This window comes from Chiloscyllium plagiosum, chromosome 23, assembly GCF_004010195.1.
Source record: "Chiloscyllium plagiosum isolate BGI_BamShark_2017 chromosome 23, ASM401019v2, whole genome shotgun sequence".
In the NCBI taxonomy this organism is placed as follows: Eukaryota; Metazoa; Chordata; class Chondrichthyes; order Orectolobiformes; family Hemiscylliidae; genus Chiloscyllium; species Chiloscyllium plagiosum.
Genome location: NC_057732.1, coordinates 7,212,359 through 7,232,971, shown reverse-complemented (window position 1 = coordinate 7,232,971; position 20,613 = coordinate 7,212,359). Strand labels below are relative to the sequence as shown.

General features: G+C 39.8%; 1 protein-coding gene across 23 annotated transcripts in view; it reads right to left on the bottom strand.

Moving 5' to 3' along the window:
* The window catches only part of c2cd5 (C2 calcium dependent domain containing 5), a 126,486-nt gene that overhangs the window by 34,048 nt on the left and 71,825 nt on the right, over window positions 1-20,613 (bottom strand). For 12 of the 23 annotated variants that reach the window (XR_006315044.1, XM_043713415.1, XM_043713403.1 and 9 more), the window contains 5 exons: window positions 16,478-16,666; window positions 15,534-15,725; window positions 15,247-15,433; window positions 13,902-14,066; window positions 10,419-10,559 (listed from right to left, as the gene is read on the bottom strand). Coding sequence is in view for 22 of the 23 variants with exons in the window: in XM_043713415.1 (XP_043569350.1) it covers window positions 10,419-10,559; window positions 13,902-14,066; window positions 15,247-15,433; window positions 15,534-15,725; window positions 16,478-16,666 (874 nt within the window). In the remaining variant the exon portion in view is untranslated. The remainder of the gene's footprint in view (window positions 1-10,418; window positions 10,560-13,901; window positions 14,067-15,246; window positions 15,434-15,533; window positions 15,726-16,477; window positions 16,667-20,613) is intronic. The other 11 variants (XM_043713416.1, XM_043713421.1, XM_043713418.1 and 8 more) reach the window with 3 other exon arrangements.

Here is a 20,613-nt window from a genome sequence, read left to right as displayed (position 1 = left end):
ATGTTTGTAGCTTTCGTAATTTCAGCTCAGAGTTTTTGAACTGGGGTCTGAGGCATTGGGAGACAGCAGGGGTAAAGTGCGCTACCTGGACATCGTTTCAAGTAGTAGTCTCAGCTTCTATTACGTAGAATTTTAGAATTGGTTAACATTCAGAGAGCTGGTTGCGTCTGTGAGTCAGACATATGGGGGACACCAAGCTGTTGTGGTGGGGAAGCTTCAGTTCTCAGACTTTGACCAATAGATATGAAGTAATTGATACTTTTGTGAATGGGAGCAAGAATTTCAGGTTGGATATTCAGATTTTCTACGAATGGCTTGCTACACCAACAGACAGTGAGGGGAATTTTTTAAAAATGTGACAGTGGTAAGGGAAAGTAGAGGCAGCAGGTTAGATTTTGCTGTCTGGTCATTCCAGTCCAACACAATGTCTGTCCTCTTCCAGGGATTAAAAAATCTCCTTGTGGTCGGATATAAACTTGGAATGGATGGAAAAGGGTCTGATTATTCAGATTCATGTATTAACTAGAAATCACATTTTCTTGACAGATTTTGAAGAGTTTGGGTCCAAATTAACACACAGATGTCAAAGGCAATAATGTCTGGATTGTTACCCAAGTTAGCCACCACTTGATGTAGAGTCAATCAGATCAGAGAATTAAGCAAGTTGAAAGACTGATGTGGAAAGAAAGGGTGGTGATTCATGGGACAACAGTGTCAACTGCTTCAGAAAGAGGGAGCTGTTCTGTTGGAATCTGTCCACGGAAACCAGCCTGGGATCAGAGCCCTAACAAGTCATATAAAACTAGGCCTGTTGAAAGGGCTTTCGACAGGAGAGGTGAAAGTGGAGAGGTCATGTGAAAGTTAAAAACAGAAAGATCAAGATAATTGATTATTGCAATTTGGGACAAAAAGGGATCGAAAATTTAATGGTAATGCTGCATCAGTGAATAAAGTCCATGCAAAGAGCATTTTTAAAAAAAATTAAAGACTTTATCTAAATGCACTGAGAATTCAGGAGAAGACTATGAATTAGCAGGACAAATAGATAAGTGTTTAGATCTAATCACCTTGACAGATAAGTTTACAGGATGACCAAAATTGGAAATTAAACTGCTAGGTACACAATATTTCAAAAAGGGAGTCAGAATGGAAAAGCAGAGGTCATTGCACTGATAATAATGGATGACATAAGGGCATCAGTGAGAAAGGCTCTTGGCTCAAAAGATCAAAACATCGAATCAGTATGGGGGAAATTAGAAATAGAAAGGGTCTGAAAACAATGGTGGGTGTATCTCATAGGGTTCTAATATTTATACTGTTGGAAAGAACATCAACCTACAAGTTATTAGCACTTGCAACAAAGGTGATACAATAATTGTTTGGTACTTTACTTTGTAGAGTGGTTTCACGATCATTTCCTCGAACAATATGTTGTGGACCCAAATAGGAATAAAACTACTTCAGAGCTAATATTCTGCAGTTGGACAGGGCTAATTCATAGTCACACAAAGTCTGCAGGGAAACAGTGATCATAATACAACTGATGTTTGGAACTGACATATTCCAACTACAAATAAGAACCTTAAACTTAGGGATGATGTAATTGGATGAGTTGCCTTAAGTTGCCTGCTCATTTACCCAAAAAGGTAGGGTAATAAATAGAGTGGGTAAAATAAAAATAAAAATGTTCAACAAAATATATTCCATTTCAAACAAAAACTCAACAAGAAATATGCATCTGATTTACAAGAAAGGTAAAGATAGTATAAGTTTTAAAACTAGAGACTTATAATCTTGCAAAGAATAATGTTAAGTCTGAGGAATGCAAGGGTTCTAAAAACTAGCAAAAAGTCACCAAAAGCTTGATAACCAGAAAACTTAGCACACAAGAATAAATTAGTCAGTAACACATACAGAGGTATTGCAAGTAAATGGAAAGGAGAGTGGCAAAACTGCACACTGTGAGAGAATATCAAGTAATCTAAAAAATGAAGAAAGAAGAAATTGTCATGGGGGAATGAAAAATAGCATATATAGATTAGATTAGATTCCCTACAGTGTGGAAACAGGCCCTTTGGCCCAACTCCACACCCACCCTCCGAAAAGTAACCCACCCAGACCCATTTTCCTTCTAACTAATGCACCTAACACTATGGGTAATTTAGCATGGCTAATTCACCTAACCTGCACATCTTTGGATTCTGGGAGGAAACCGAAGCACCCGGAGGAAACCCACACAGACACAGGGAGAATGTGCAAACTCCATACAGACAGTCACCCGAGGCTGGAATCAAACCTTGGTCCCTGTGCTGTAAGGCAGCAGTGCTAACCACTGTGCCACCCCAATGCACAAATATTCCGTGTTCAACTTCAAATAGAAGACACAAGCTATTTCCCTGAAAAAGATAATGAGTGAGATAATTAAAGTAATTATTATTTACTGAATGAGTGTACTAGAGAAACATAAAGGACCAAAATCTGACAGATCCCCAGACCTGATGTCCTAAGCCAAAGATTTTAAGAGAAATAACTGCAGAGATAATTGATACACTGGTTACGATATTCCATTCCAGAATGACCATAATGAATTGGAAGTTAGCAAATATAACACCATTATTTAAGAAGAGTGAAGAGATAAAACAAGCAACTATAAACTCATTAGTCTGACATCATCTGTCAGGAATGTACTGCATTAAGGAAAACAGCGAGGTGTTTGGAGACTGTTGCTTTTAACTGTAAAATGGAGGAATAATGACCTACTTAGAATTTTGCTCAACAATAAACTTGGATGCTGTACAGATAAGAGGGGTTGAAGTCAAAAGCTTACAAAGACGATGTAAAATGTTCACACCTAAAGAAATGGCAAGTGTGTCTGTGCTGGTTGTGACCATCTGTCTGTCTTCAAGTCTCATTGAAAGTTGTTAGGAATGTTAGGTTTTGTAAATGATTATTCTCAACATGTATATTTAATACAAAAGAAATAAATGGCTGTTGGGTGGCTGGAAAGTAGTTAATTAGACCATGTGGCTACATGCCCTCTGTGATTCACATTGCCATGAGAATGGAAAAAATTATGGAAAGTCATTGTATTATCAAATTGTGGGGTTTTCCAGATATCATTGAACATGACAGAAACAAGTCAGTGAGAGGGATAGTAGAAGAAAACAGAAACAGCAAGTCCTGGATCTGAGGCAGGGAAAATGCTCATCTTGTGGTTTACCAAGCAGAACATAGTGGAAGTCACATTCAGAATGAAGGGCTCATGTTCGTGGCAAGTTTAAAAAAAAAGACTGAGCGACATGATGAGCTTGAATAAAACGAAAGAAATCTCCAGCATAATCTTCAGAGTTCTGGAATTATAAATTACTCAGCTAGGAAAGTAAAAGGAAGCAGGCCCATTGATAATGAAGAAAGCTTTGGACTAGTTCCAAAAGAATGAAGTGTCCTCTTAAGAGGCAACATAATTTGCAACTGTGGCAGAAGGTTTTCTGTTGTTTTAGAAGTTAACCTGGGAAATACTTTTTTTGTGTTAAGTACAGCTAGATTACTGTACATTGGTTAGTTACATATCATGCTTAACCTGTTTATTACTATAAAAATCTCAAAACTTTAAAACCTTGTTGTGTGATCCCTCCAGATAGTCACCAGATGTTCAAATGTGTTCTTCAAAGTTATTGATCTCTATAGGGATAAGAGATCACACAAAGGTTAAAATGTAGGTTAAGTGCTCATGAAGTTGGAGGTAACATCTTGGTATGGGATAAGAGGCAGAAGGAAGAAAAATGAGGCACTTTCAAGTTAACAAGCAGTAATGAGCAATGGTTCATGAAGATAGGCCCCTAGCCTTTTACAATCTATATTAACGACAAACAGACCAAGAATAATGTCTTTCCATTTGCTGATGATACAAAGCTAGGTGGGAACACAAGCTGAGATAGACACAGTGATTCCAAATAGTTACAGGCAGGTTAGGAGAGTGGGTAACAAGTTGTAGTTTAGGTCTGGGTTGGACAAGGTCAAAAATCACACAACACCAGGTTACAGTCCAAACAAGCTTTTGCAGCCTTGCTCCTTCTTCAGGTGTAAGAGATGAGTTGGACCGAAGGGTCTGTTTCCATGCTGTATATCTCATATATATGCGGAGAAATGAGAGATTATTCACATTTGTTGTAAGAATAGAAATGGTAAGAGGCTAAGCTTTATTATAAATAACACTTTTTCAATTTGCTGGCTATAAACTGGCAGGGTGGCACAGTAGTTAGCACTGCTGCCTCACAGCGCCAGAGACCCGGGTTCAATTCCCGCCTCAGGCGACTGACTGTGTGGAGTTTGCACGTTCTCCCCGTGTCTGCGTGGGTTTCCTCCGGGTGCTCCGGTTTCCTCCCACCATCCAAAGATGTGCAGGGTCAGGTGAATTGGCCATACTAAATTGCCTGTAGTGTTAGGTAAGGGGTAAATGTAGGGGTATGGGTGGGTTTCGCTTCGGCGGGTCGGTGTGGACTTGTTGGGCCGATGGGCCTGTTTCCACACTGTAATTTAATCTAATCTAAACTCCTCAGTGAACATTTAAAAAGACTAGAAACCATGCACCAGCAATTTGTGATTACATTCTTAGACGGCTCCTTACTTGTATCAATGCACTTTACGCATTCTAACGCCACTGAAATGAACAACCTGTCTGCAAATGTACACTATGAACAATATACTTGAGAGCATGCATAGGGAAAACTACCAATGCCATTAGCAAAGTAGCTGGGTGAGTCAGACCATTAGACGTAATAGTTTGAAAAATGGCACTATGGCTATGAAAGGAATGTTCTCAGATATAATTTAAACATTGGTGATAAGTCAAGCAACTGGAATACATCAGGCATGACCATATTCGAATGACTGGTCCGTTGGTAAGAGAAGGTTATACGACACGTCAACAAGCCCATTGTGCATTTAAGCAAATGGGTTCTTTGCAGATTAGGGACAAGCAACTGAGATGCTAAAGGTTGCCTCTCACTCTCCAGCCAACCTGCAAGTTTCAAAGCCTGTCAGCTGATCATGACCAACGAGGTACCAGAGACAGAAATTTTAAAAAGAGTACAACTCAACAGGCACAGTACCCAGATCAGATAAAATGCCGGGCAACACTTTTAAATTGCTTCACACTGCAGGCAACAGGTTTAGCATAAAGCCAGCCAAGACATTAACCTGTGCACCCCTTTCAGCTTAATGGACTTTAAATGGCTTAATATATGTAATATGTTTTCAATGGAGGAAGATATAAGTTTATCTTAAAATTAGAAAAGTACTTAGACCTAATTATCCAAATTAAAAGTATCATTTTTAAAAAAGACTCAACAAAAACTGTCTCTTTTGATTCACGTGTAAACAGTTAAATAGTCATTGAATTGGCATGTGCACCCTTGAGGAGGAATGGGAAATGAGTGCCTTATGTGACCTCTGCATCCATGAGATCAACCCAGTAGAAAATTAGATGATCCTTAGTAGTAATTTGAAGTTTCTATACAGGTTTTCTTGTAGTATGTAATGCTTGAGGACTTAAAAATATCCATATTTGAAGTCAGTAACTTCCTAAAAAGAGAAGGAAATAACTTGGTACAGTTTTAAATGCTTCATCAATGAATGGATTAAGGAATGTAGCTGGACATTTATAAATATGCCGCTGTCCAAAAGCTAGCAAACCAAACAAAAATCATAAAATGCGTGACCATCCAATTTGCAACTGAATCTGAGGAAAAGGAGAGTGGCATGAAATCTGAAATGGTAGGTTGCATCAGCAAAGACATCTCTGGAACTGCAGAGATTGGAATTGTAATTCCAAGCAAAAGAATAAAGGTAGGAGAGAGCTGTAAAACAAGAAAGAGACAGACAGAAAAGGGAAGGAGAATTCACTGTAAAAGAGAAAGACACATTGGGACAAGAGGAGGAGAAAGAATGAGTGTTCCAGAGGAAAAGCAAAACATGGATTTATGACAGCTTGAACTGATCAGGAATGGTCCATTGTGCTCAGTAAGGATGCTGCTAGTTAAAAAAGCAACCCCATTTGAGGACTAAGTGTTGAATTTAGTTATCACAGCAGATACCAAAGTTTGATAAGGGGAACCTAGGGCATTTTGGCTCAATGGCCAAGCAGCCAAAGGAAACAACAGGAATTTGGACCTTTCCATGACAAAGCAGATTAACAGGAAAAGCCCATTAAGTTTATTCCTTATTGTCCATAACAAGTTCGTCAAATTTGGAGATGACTATAAAGGCTATCATGAATTCACACAAGCTGATCAGAGGCTTTCTGCCAAAATTCTGAATTACCTGAAAGCTGCCTTAGACCTTATGAATGTGAATGAGTTACCAAAATTCCTTTTGAGTAGTGGATATGGGCATTTGAGAAATTTCCCAGCAATGGGAACCTCAGAATGTGAATGTCCTTGAGGAGTTCAAAATCTCTTGATGTTTCCTTAAAATCCCATGTGAAGAACAAAGAGTCTCCGAAGTCAGAGTGGCACTCCACCATAGTAGATATCTATGAATTAGCCCACAGACATGCAACTTCAAAGCAAATTGGGATCTGCTCAATTTCACAGGCTTTTGACAATCAGGAGGTGATTGAAGAAGTTCGGACAGACTTAAGAAAAAGGGGTATAATACAAGAAAGACACATCAATCCCCAACTTTTCAAAGATATCAAAAGAGATGAATGAATAGGGGAATGCCCATTGTGTTTTCAGCACAGAAATGTAGATACATGAGAGAGAGCTGTTGGCGTGCCAAAGGATCCACAAGAAAGCTCTGAAGTCAAGATGGTGTTTCTGGTTATGAATGTCATGAGCTTGTACTTCAACGTAGTCAAGGATCAGAGTATCTAACAGGATTTTGATTTATTCTCCTTTTAATCATAATTTTTCAAAAAGAAAGGAAAGATCAGCAATCTTAAGAGATACTAGTTGTTTGCAACCATTGCTGAAAGCCGAATTTACCCTGGTTAAAAGACTCACTGTAGAATGTGTAGAGTTTTTTTTTTAAACAAAGACATACCTGCAGGATGAGCTAGCGATGGGGCTCGTAATAATGGTGGGTGTGATTTCAAATTTGCCTATATAATGGTGGACTGTAGTGTAGTGAACTACCATCCTCAATGGATCCAGAGCAGTCCTTGGACTCTAGAAAACCAAGCAAGCTTCTGCATAGGTCCAGAAGGTTGAGGGGGTCCTAAAACACCCAAAGAAGGCAATGAAGCCTGTGAAATTTGAGGAGAACAAAATGGAGCCAGTAAGTAGAACGTGTGGAAAGATGGGGCCTGGGAAAGCAAACATACTGAGATAACAGCAACTGGAAATGCACCTGAAAAGCTGGCAAAAAGAAATCTTCCAGAATTTAAATATAGATTATGCAAGTTCCCAAACAAATGAGCAGAGTGAGAGAGAGCAAAAGAGAGAGTGCAAGAGATACCTCGCTTAACTGATGTGCCATAAAAGAGTTGTGCACACTGCCATTTGTTGCAATAGTATTCCAGAAGAGATGAGTCTGTTTGGGCGAAGCCTATCTCAATGTAAAGGACCAAGGAAAAATGTGTCCCAGTGGTGAACAGTGCTTATCAACAGCATAAGGGAAACACAAGAGCAGTCAGTGTGGAACTGGCCACTTAAGGATCAAATCATTAGGTTCAAAATTTAATCCAACTAAAAGTAGTAATTCAGTTTCACAGTATACTGAAGACAAGCTGTAGGAATATAGTGCACTGGGGTTTATTACCAAGTTACAACCCAATGACCTCAGAATTAATATTTATTGATGTGCTGAAATCTGAACTTTTAAACCATGGGCTTTAGACATAGTAATTAAAGGGCTAAAGTTTTTACAAGCAATGCAATCATACAGCAACAAAACTCTGCACAGTAAACGTTAGGGATTTAATGAAAATTTTTATCCACAGTAGCCTATGAAATTCAAGCTCCTTAGAAAGTGGAGTATTAAATGTGAATTCCCATTAAACCCAAAACTGAGAAAGAAAACCGTGAGTGTTCATATCAAAATATTCAGAGTGCCAACACGAAATGCTAATGACCAAACCTCCAAACAATACCCAACAGGGATTGAGAAGAAAAAAAAATTAGAGGGCAGCAGGTTTCCAAAATAATGTCTTCCTAACATGGATCTCAATATCAAAAGAGGCTCAGTTACAACTGTGCCACACAAATTTGAACTTCGAGCAGAGATATAGCAGTACGAGACTGATAAGTGATTGTTTTAATGTGATGCATTTTTGTTTAAAAAAAAAACAAAAGTTGTGCAGTGTGGAGATATTAACATGATTCTGATGTTAATTGGCTTGAAACCCTCAATTGAAATTTTTAGTAAAACTAAAAGCCACATTCCAGTCACTTGGGATTGCAAAGGTGGCTGCACATTCGCATCACTGTAAATTCCACATTTCAAGATGATATAAACACAGGCAACTTATATGAAAAGCTGGACCGAGAACAAAGACCCTGAAGGATTATGAATCAGGACTAATTCCATGTTATTAGGGAAGCATCTGGACAATCATGTGAATACTTAACAGGTTGGATACAAATCATTCGGCTTAACACTTGGCCAGAGGGCCTTTGGTTACCAAAGGAACATCATAGCTCTTGTGGTGCAGCTTGTGGTTGCAGGAGAACTCAATTCAGGTCCCATCTGCTCCAAAAGTGTGTATTTACGTCCCTGAGCAGGTTGATGAGAAAATATTCACAAAAGCAACTTCTAACCCCACCATATAGACCAGGCAACTGGAATATACCAGCCACGTTACTTTTGGGTCATTGGTCAGTTGAAAAGATTTGGTCACGTAGATAGAAGTGGGTACTGCAGAGGCTGAACATTAGAGTCAAGATTAGAGTGGTGCTGAAAAAGCACAGCAGGTCAGGCAGCATCCGAGGAACAGGAAAAATCGATGTTTTGGGCAAAAGCCGAATGCTGCTTGACCTGCTGTGCTTTTCCAGCACCATTCTAGATTTGGTTATGTGAGAAGCCAATTAGTTCTTTGCGTTATGGTTTCTTCTGCTGAATGGGACAAGTAATTGAGGTATTGAAGAAGCAAGCCCTCGAGTGGATTCCCTTTCTCTCCTCAGCAAACATACAAGTTTTGAATCAGTCAGGTGCGACATAGACTTTTAAAAGAATTCAATCAATCAATCTAGTAGCTACTGTCTCCAAAAGATAAATCATTTGAATATTTTAAAAATCACCTCAGTATTGAAAGCAGGTCTACCAAGTTCAGTGTGAAGTCAGACAAGCCACCAACCTTTGAGTACCATATACCTTTTACTTTTAACTGACTCTAAATTACCTCATTTATCCTCCAACTACCTGTAATCTATTTGTGTGTGTGTGTGCATGCACGCTCATGCAAAAGGGGGAGAGACAATCAGATCTACTCAAAAGTAAGTTAAATACAATAAAATTATCCTCTTTTTTAAAAAGAAAATCCAATTGTCTCTTTTATGATCATTGCCCATAAACAATTAACACTCACTGAATTAGCAGGTATTTCCTTTATTGATACCTACTGGAGTCAATAAAGGAGTGGGATAGAAGGGAAGCCTTCCTCACCTGATCGTAACAAAAAGCAGAATACTTTTTAAAAGACGTGAAACTTTTAAACGTTGCTGCTTAGGGAGTCACTTATATACTCACAAAAAAAATAGCAAACAATTAGGGAGACAAATGGCATTGTAATCAAAAGGGGATTGAAATGTAAGAATGAAAACACAGTCTACTGTGGGCTGTTGGGGAGACCCCACTTGGAAAACTATGAGCACTTTTAGTCTCTATATCTCTGGAAGGATATATCACCTTGGAAGTTGTGCAGGAAAGTTCACCAGGTTGGATCAGGGGAAAAGAGGGCGGTCCTGTGATTGGAGACTGAGCAAAATGAGCCTGTACTCTCTGGAATTTAGATGAATGAGAGATGATTTCAAGTGAAACATCTAAGATTATGAAGGGGCAGTCACAGAGGCACAGGATAAGATGATGACTATTTAGGAAGAGAAGAGGAGACATGTCTCAATTCAGAAGATTGAAAATCCTTTCAATTGTCCTGCCCAGATAGTTGTGGGCAGTCTGCTGGTGGGAGTATTTAACGTTGAGATAAATAGATTTTTAAACTCTCAGGTAATCAAGGGAAATGGAGGACATGCGCAATTTTAGCATTAATGTGGAAGATCGGCCATGACCTTACTGAGTGGTAGAACAGGATCAAGGGCTGTACAGTTGACCACAGTGTTCTTCTACTTCTGAACAACGGGATATACTGCTTTTAAATATTGATTTTGTTCAGTGGAATAGTTCAATTTTAAAATCTGCAGATGTTTAGCATTATAATCTGAAGGAAAGCCATTATTTCTAGCTAATAAAGTTTTCCTTACCTCTAATACAAATGCATCCTTTTTTCCATGTGAAAGATCCAGTTCTGAAACATCATCTGAACTTTCTGACTGGGACCTAAAGAGCCTGGAACGCTGCCTTGATTCTGGGATTGGGGATCCAAGCAGCTCCTCTAGGATCTCCTATTGTCAAAAGTGTATCGGACAGGAAATAAAGGTTTCTATGAAAATATTTCACTAATAATTTCCTCCTCTGCTCCACCGAAAGCTCTTACGTACTCCAAGGGTACAATTCCAAGGGCTTTAGTCACCCTCCAGTACCTCATGTGAAGCTAGATTATGAATGCAATAAATGGTATTGGAAGAATGGAGTGGTCATAACCTCTTGACCTGATCCTGCCTTCAAACAGCATCCAAATTCATGAACCTCCACCAGGGTCGCTAGAAATTGATCAGGAATGGGAACCTTAGCTACTTTGCCCTCCCTTGGCAACAGGTGCTGAGACAAACTTCAGCCCTCAGTCATGGTCGGAGCTCAGTAAACCTTACATGAGCCTCAGATCTTGTATGGCTGTCTCGATCACTCAGTTAAATAAGTCATATTTCCTACAATGCTTGAATGTATTTAAAATAGTTAAATTTTGGATAGCCACATCATATTTCTGCAGGGGTCACATTAAGTTTGCTTACTTCAAAACCTTTACAAGGTTCCACAAACTTTACATGATGCCTTGCAGAAATATGTTTCATAGATACTTGGCACTGGCAATTTCATAGAAGTTGTGGCTTACATTTGGAAGGTGCCACGGATTAACCATGTCACAAAAGCATTTTCCAATAGGTTTTGGCAACCCGCGGTTGTTAGCATGTTAAGTAAGAAAGTAGTGATGCAGTGGGCTGACATACTTTGGGCATTTTGTATGTTTCGGTGTAATCTGCACATTATGTGCTCGAAATTGATCACTTTTATTACGATAAATCTGAAAGGGAGGGGTCAATTTTACATTTTGAAAGCGAGAGTGATGAAAGCCTGCCAGCTGTAGGGAGCTTTGACTCATCAACAGTAAGTTGAAAAGTATAAAATTAGGGAAATAATGTCAGTCACAATGTTAACCAAACAAACAAACCAAACAACTGCAGATGCCGGAAATGAGAAGCAAACAGAAATTGCTGGAAAAACTCGGCGAGTCTGGCAGCATTCGTGGCAAGAAAACAGACTTAATGTTTTGGGTCCAGATATCCTTCTTCAAAATTCTGCACTCGTGCACAGATGCTGCCAGACTTGCTGAGTTTTTCCAGCAATGTCTTTTTATTTCAGACATAACTCTGATGGGTTCCATTGTATTAAAACTGGCATGAAACCAAAATGATTCACGAAACAGATATTTGAACGTATTCCCAATAAATTATTGGACACAAATGTAGTTATTCCGCATACTGTTTGTTTAATATGAAAACTGCATCAAACCAAGGTCTAATCTTCAAAAGATGTTGCCACTTAGAATAAGTGAGCTTGAGAAACAATTTTCAGGTACACTCAACAACCTCCTGTCACGGGTATTACGCTTGATTCCCTTATTATACAGTTGATTCTACAAATGATGTCAGTTGGGTAACCATCAATTTCAGTCCAATGTACACAACATTAATCTTTTGCAAATTGAGAGAGATTTGTAGAGTGCAACCAGAAATCTGTCACATCACAGAGATGCATCTCCTTGCAGAGACACCTCTGGCTGTGCGTGATCTACATAATGTAGAAATTTGACTGTATAAAAAGTTTTCTTTTTATAACTAAAATCAGTCATCATCTTTCCATTCCACCATTTATTACTCCAATTTTTCTACTAGATAATATTTACATTTAAAAACAATTTTTTGCCATCTTTTATGTGGCATTACCAAAATATAAATGTATCTAAAATAAGGATTTTTAAAACAATTCATTCAAGAGATGTGGGAGTCACTAGTTGGGCATTTATTGTCCATGCCAAATCCCAATTTCGAGTCAACCACATTGCTGTGGGTCTGGAGTCACCTGTATGTGAACCAAGCAAGGATGGTAGATTGTCTTCCTGAAAGGCCATTAGTAAGCCAGATGTGTTCTTACAATTGATGGTGGTAACATGCTCACCATTAGACTAACATGTTTTTTTCCAGATTTTTTACTGAATTCAAATTTCACCATTGTCATAGTGGGATTCAAACCCATAACCCCAGAACATTAGCCTGGGGCTCTGGATTACTAGTCCAGTGACAGTCACTGCCAACCTCCTCCTCCCCCCCCCCCCCCCACCCCGATCAACCAACCAATAAGAATATCCGTGCTCACATTTTATTAATACTTCGGCATAAAGAATTTTTAAAAATTCTTTTTGGAAACACTTACTCTCATAATTACGAACGTAAAGTTTTTTATTGTAGCACGCTTAGACGTGGCTCGGCAGGCACAAGGAACAGGAGTCAATCAATCATCTCCTCACATTTATCTTGCTATTTAATTAAATTATAGCTGATCTACACTTCACCTTCATTTATCCATCTTTGCCTAGTATCACTAGATACTCACAAAAAATAAAAATCCAACAACTTCTGTCTTCGACTGACTTCCAACATTAACTGCCTTATGGTGGGAGAGGCGCATGATGACAATGTCCAGATTTCTATGACCCTTTGTGGGTTGCTTCATGCAAGTAGTGCATGCTAACTGCATACTATCTAGTTATGCAGTTATAACTAAAGAAACTGCAACAATCCAAAACAACATATTAATATTGTATTATATTTGCCTATTTCAAGTTATTTTTAATCCTGCTTTTAAATTAGCATATAGCTTATACGATGTAACACTAACATTTTGACTGAAGTTTTAAATTGCGATCACTTCACTCCTTTCTACCAGTTGCCCTCTTAACTCCTCAGATGGCATTCTTTCTACGTGAATCCCCCCACCAACTGTGTTTGGGCAGGGTGGTGTCGGGTAGGCGTGGTAGTAAAAGCTTCACACATTCTTCCACAATTGCTCCCAATGCAATTTTCTGACCATGAAAATATCAAGGTATAAAGTTAAAAATCACAACACCAGGTTATAAACACCTGGTGTTGCGTGATTTTTAACTTTGCCCTCCCCAGTCCAAGACTGGCACCTCCACATCATCAAGGCATGACACAAACACCCACAACTTTCTCCTCTGGCTCACCTGGTTCAAAGGTCAAATTGATGATTACCTACAACTGCAGGGCATGAACTTGTAACCTCTTGGGCAGGAAGTTGTGATTCTTACTGTAGCTTCAGTACTTAGTCATCAGCTTATTTCAGATTTTGAATATGTCAATGGTTTTCAATTTCAGTTAACAATGAAGCATCAAAGTATAGACTTGGAACCTTGGAGTTCCATTAAACGCTTATAATCATTTCACTCCACAATTAAAGATTTTCAATATTACAGACTTTCGAAACAAAGGTTCACATATAAATACGTGACTGTGAAAGTCACTCCCCTCACACAAATATGCCGTACTTACTGGAGGATTAATCTCATAGATTTCCCTGTTCTTGATGATCATATCATTAATCTTTTTCTGCATATTTGATATATGCTGTTCATAAGAAGAGTCACTGGGCGTCTTTCCTGCAATTTGTATACCACCTGGAGAGGGCAGCGCAGTCAAATATACACCAGTAGCAGACTAGAACAAAGAAAGAAAAGGAAAATATCAAATCATAAAATAAAATAGTTTCAATTATAAATACGGATAAGCCTTTTAAAAGAAAACATTGATGGGCAATAATGCACAGATTTTAGACTTACTGCAAATTGACTGTCTTTTTACACTAGAATTATAACACAAAAGCAGGAAGCTCAACTCAACTAATTTTTGATATTTGTAGAACTAACTCCATATGCTTTCTCTGTTTCATATTCTTTTTTGTTTCCTATCGTACTGACTTTTGAATAATGTTACAGTTTCTGCTGCAACAATTAATAACAAATTGTGTATTCCACCACCCTTCATGTAAAAACATTTCTCATACTCAACACCCCAAAACTCTTTCATTTCACCATGTTTTGGAGTCTTCACTTCACTCCAACTCAACTTCATTTTGTCATCATACCTTCAAGTCATTTCCTACCTACAACACTCTTTTGACATCTTCCACCATTTTCTAGCCCTCATCAACTTCTCTGTAGTGAGAACTTCCAACCCAGCTACACCTCTGTTTCCACTCTCAAAACCCTTTTCCATTGTTTCCTTGAATCGAGGAAAAACCCACCCAACTCTTCTGGCTGGCTGAACTTTCTATTCCATCGAACAACGTCTCCTTGGTCTCCATTCACTTTCTCCAAATAAAAAGGTTTTGCAATAGGAATGTCCATAGCTCGTTGGTAGGTCCTCCTTTTTATGGGACGTGGTGCACCCTTTGCACCAGTCCTACTGAGGTCCCCTCTTCCACTGCATCTCCCAGTGAACTGAAAATGTGCAGCTCAGAGAAATACCTTCCTTTACATAATAACTCCTGTGAAGCACCTTCAACGTGCTAACGGTGCTATATAAATGTAGGCTGCTGTTTTGTTCAATTGTCATATTTCCAGCATTTTGCCTTGATATTTACCCCACCTTTTTACATCCCTCAATCAACTGAGACTTTCTACTTCTGTTTGCTTTAGACTATGGGAATAAAAAGAAAAAATCAATTTATGTGATATAAAACTACTGAAAGGATTTTTACTTCAGTTTCTGAAACTCCCTGCAAGTGTGACCATGGCTTAAACGCAGTAAACAAAAGAATTGTGGGTAATATTTGAATGCTGATTTGTGTTGGGGGTTAACACAATATTCTGTTAGATTCAATGGAATATTTACTCACAGCAAGGCCCATCAACATATTTTCACCAACTGCAATCTGAATCCTTAGGCCAAACAGTGCATTCATTCCTCTTAGTTTAAGTTTGTTCATCAGCTGAGTGTGGAGCTCATACTCCATAAAAGGCAGCAGATTGCTTATTGCCGTGGCATTGGCCTCACCCTGAGTTTTCTTCTTTTGACGGCACAGCCTAGGTCATGGAAATAAGCAGAGGTCAGCACACTTTATTCTTTGTGTCAAATGCGAAAATAGTGGTTAGAGCAAAATTATCTGAACTCTGCTTGTATTACCTAGCCTGTATTAAGCAACCTCTTCCAGTTACTGCTGCTTCTAAGGGAGGTTCAATTGTGGTGAAGAGAACATCAGGAACTTTCTGCTTCCGACAAACATAACAATATGTAAGGTGTGCAGGGAAAGGCATATTTAACTCATCATAAGGAATGTGACAGAAACTGCAGCCCTGGGATGATGTGTCATCCAACCTGCATAAAGGAGACACATTTGAGTGAAATCTTCAATCTTCAAATAAGTGAACATGATTATTTTTTGCAAGTATTTGGAAAATAGCATGCAGAGGCTCTTTAAAAGGTCTAAAAATTGTCAATAAAGCTAGTTTCTCATGTCTTTTAAATAAAAATACACCCTCATTTTGGTGCTAACTTCTTGCAATTCAAAAGGAAAAGATTAGCTGTTAATTTTATTCACCCATATACAAGGCATTTTCACCTACAACAATCCATAATAATAATAAAACACATTTTGTGCAGTATTATATACATCCAAAACAATTCTGGTCAAAGCGGTTTCAACAGGATTGGATGATGATTAAAATTAGAACCCCAATTGGCTTTATTATAAATTAGCTAAAAAGATAAATAGACTTGTTACTGTAGGACATTCAGAAATAAATGGGCTTTACCAAGCATTATATTGGTTGTTTACATAAGATACATGATCTTTGCTAATTCATCACTGAAAGCACAATTCAGTTTGACTTCCTGAGTCTTTGATCAGATCACAATAAACACAACACATGTTCACCAGTTATGAGTGGACAAATCAGCGAGCAATATTAAAATATTGTTAGTATTTTAGAGTTACCTTGATGCAAGCTGTTAGGTAACAACAACAGCATTTCAATTTCTTGCCAAATCGATGCCAAATTTCAAACTTTGTTAGTAGAACGAAATGAATTGTTTGGACCTGCCCCCTTCACTGTAATAGTTTAACCTACCCTAATATAGAAGCACTATCCTGGCACTGAAGAAAAAAATCAAACTCTCCCTTCTCTGACCCTGTGGAAAAGAAGCTAGGCTGCCTTGACAACCTGTGTTCACTGCAGCCTTCCACACTGCAGTCTTGAAGCATCTTTGGGTTCAGTACAGCCGCAGTGCCTGAAGCAGACAAGATACAGACTTCCTCACTGTGGAAAACAAATCAACAGAACATTACTAGGAAGTTGTGTCAAACAAAGTTCAGAAGTACTCATATTTAGATACAAAATACTGATAACACTGAATTATATGGTACAAGTTAGAAGGATAGCTAAGCATGTACAGTGTAATTGGTGAAAAAAGTGTGCAAAAATACCAATAGGCTGTAAGATCACAACATTTAGGAGCAAAGTTAGGCCATTTATCCCAACTAGGAGAAAGTGAGGACTGCAGATGCTGGAGATCAGAGCTGAAAATGTGTTGCTGGAAAAGCGCAGCAGGTCAGGCAGCATCCAAGGAACAGGAGAATCAACGTTTCGGGCACGAGCTTCTAGCCTGCTCTGCAATTTGATCATGGGCGATAGGTTTCTCAACCCCATTCTTCTGCATTCTCTACATAATCCTTAGTTGCCTTACTAATCAAGAACCTATCACTATCTTAAAGACACTTAATGACTTGGCTTCCACAAATTCATCACCCTCTGCCTGTCTAAATTCCTCCTCATCTCAATTCTAAAGGGTAGTTCCTTCACTCTAAGGCTGTGCCCTTGAACCCTCGTCTCTCCCACTACTGGAAACATCTTTTCCACATCCATTCTATCCAGGCCTGTCAGTATTCTGTAAGTTTCAATGAGATCCTCCTTCATCTTTCTAAACTCAGTCCAGTGCCGATCCAGAGTCCTCAACCACTCCTCGCATAACGACTCCTTCTTTCCCCAGGATCATTCTTATGGACCTCCTCTGGATCCCCACTGCCACCCCGAATCGCCTGGAGTTGTGAGCTTGCTGCTGCCAATTCCATTGGCCGGGAGGTGTCACAAACTCATGCGGCTTCCACTTCCAGCTCAGACCATCAGGAGACTGCTGCTATTCTGCACACACCCAACTCTCACTGCTGTGCCAATGCTGACGATCCCGCTGCAAAAGGCTTCAAATAAAAGAAAACACAAAAAAAGGAAAAAGAAAAAAAAGAGAATGAGCAAAAACAATAAGGACAAAAAAAGCAAATTGGAGTGGATGAACCCAGGGCCCTAAATGGAGCCCTGCTACTATCTTAGAGACAGTAGCGTTGTGGTATTACCACTGGACTATCAATCCAGAAGACAGCAAATATTCCAGGGAGCTAGATTTGAATTCCACCATAGCAGATAATGGAATCTGAATTCAATTTAAAACAAAACTGAAATTACAACTCTAATGCTACAGGAATGTTGTTGTAAAACTTGAAAGGGTTCAGAAAAGATTTACAAGGATTTTGCCAGGGTTGGTGGGTTTGAGCTATAGGCAGGGGCTGAATATTTTCCCTGGAGCATTGGAGACTAATGGGTGACCTTATAGAAGTTTATAAAGTCATGAGGAGCATGGATAAGGTGAACAGCCAAGGTCTTTTCCCCAGTGTATGGGGAGTTCAAAACGAGAGGGCACAGGTTTAGGGTAAGGCGGGAAAGAATTGAAAAGGATCTAAGGGGCAACATTTTCATGCCGCGGGTGGTGCATGTATGGAATGAGCTTCCAGGTGGTGGTGGAAGCTGGTACAATTACAACATTTATAAAGGTATCTGGATTGGTACACGAATAGGAAGAGTTGAGAGGAATATGGTCCAAATGCTGGCAAACAAGGCTAGATTAATTTAGAAAATCTGGTGGCATGGGTGAGTTGGACTGTTTCCGTGCTGTACATTGCTATGACTCTAGGTGATGACCATGACGGTCAGACAAATGCACGTCTCACTAATGTCCTTCAAGGAAGAAAGTTTACCAGCCTCGCCTAGTCTGGCCTACGTGCGACATCTAATCCCTCTGAATTGGCCTCTCATTTGTATCAATCATCACAAACTCTCAACAGTGAAATCTGACAGACCATCAGGCATCGATCTAGACACTGGCAAAGACAACAACAGAAACAGCCTTGTCAACCCTGGGAAATCCTCCATTACAACATCTGGGGGGCAGCGTCACAATTAGGAGAACTGTCTCCTAGGCTACTGAAGTAACAGCCTGACAGAGTCATACTCATAGAATCATGCCTAACAGACAATGTCGCAGATACCACCATCACCATCCCTGGATATGTTGTATCACTGGCAAGACAGACACACAGTTGGAGCACAGCAGAATGCAGTCAGGTGAGAGTTGCCTGTGGACCCCATAAAGTCTCTCAGGTTCATGTTAAATATGGATAAGGAAACTTCCTGCTGGTTTCCACATACCATCGTACCTGATGAATAAGGACTCCTCCATGTTGAGCAACACTTGGAAGAAGCACCAAGGGTTGCAAGAGTGCAAAATATACTCTGGATGAGGTTTTTCAATGACTACTGATCAAGCCGGAAGGGTGCTAATAAATATAGTTGCTAGACTGGGTCGGTAGAATGGGAAAAGCATACTTTACCTCATCCTTACCAATCTGTTAGCTGCAGGTGCCTCTGCTCCTAACAGTACTGTTAAGAGTGATCACAGCAGTCCTTTTGGTGATGAAGTGGTATCTTCACATTGAGAATATCCTCCATGTTGTGTGGTACTTTCACTGAGCTAAACAGGACAGACTTCAAATGTCTGTCACAACTCAAGACAGGGCATCCATGAGGCACTGGGGCCATCAACAGCAACAGCATTGTACTCCAGCACAATCTGCAACCTCAAGGCCCAGCATATTCCTCATTCAACCATTACCATCAAACCAAGAGAACGATCAAAGTTCAATGAAGAGTGCAGGAGGGCACATCAGGAGCAGAACCAGGAATTCCTAAAAATGAGGTGTCAATCTGGTGAAGTTACCAAACAAGAGTACTCGCATGTCAAACAGTGTAAGAAGCACATGAATGACAGAGCTAAGCAAACTCAACCAACAGATCAGATCTAAGCTCTGACACATCCAATCATGAATGCTAGTGGACAATTAAACAACTCACTAGAGGAGGCAGCTCCAATAAAATTCCCATCCTCAGAGATGGAAGAGCTCAAAACATCAGCGGAAAAAGAGAAGGGTGAAGCATTTGAAGCAATCTTAAGCTATAAGTAGCAAGCACATGATCCATCTCTGCCTCCTTCAGTGTCCCCAAGCATCACAGATACTCGTCTTCAGCTAATTCAAATCACTCCATGGGATATCAAGAAACGTTGGAGACAGTGGATACTGCAAAGTCAATGGGCCCTGACAACATTCTGGCAATAGTGCTGAAAATTTGTGCTCCATAGTTTGCCACACCCTTTGCCAATTTTTTTTATGTACAGTTACAACGCTGGCATTTACCCACGAAAATAGAAAATTGCCCAGATGTGTCCTCTACACAAAGTTAGAGGTATCTAACCCAGCCAATTACCCTCTCAATAGTCCACTCTTGACCATCAGTAAAGAGATAGGTGTCATCAACAGTGCTATCAAGCAGCATGTGCTCAGCATTAACCTGCTTAGTGATCCCCAATTTAGGTTGTGCCAGGCCCACTCAGCTCCTAACCTCATTACAGCCTTAGTTCAAACACAGATAAAAAAGCTGAACTCCAGCTGTGAGGTGTCAGTGACAGCCCTTGTCTTGAAGGCCATCTTCAATCTTCAGTGTAGCATCAAGTAGCTCGAGCAAAACTGGAATCAATGGGTTTCAGGGACCAACTCTCAGCTGGTTGGAGTCATACCTGACATATGGGAAGACATTACAGTTGTTGGAGGTCAGTCATCTCAGTTCTAGGACACCTCTGCAGGAGTTCCTCAGGGCAGCACAGTGGCACAGTAGTTAGCACTGCTGCCTCACAGCGCCAGAGACCCGGGTTCAATTCCCACCTCAGGCAACTGTGTGGAGTTTGCACATTCTCCCAGTGTCTGCGTGGGTTTCCACCAGGTACTCCGGTTACCTCCCACAGTCCAAAACTGTGCAGGCTAGGTGAATTGGCCATGCTAAACTGCCCATAGTGTGAGGTGAAGGGGTAAATGTAGGGGAAA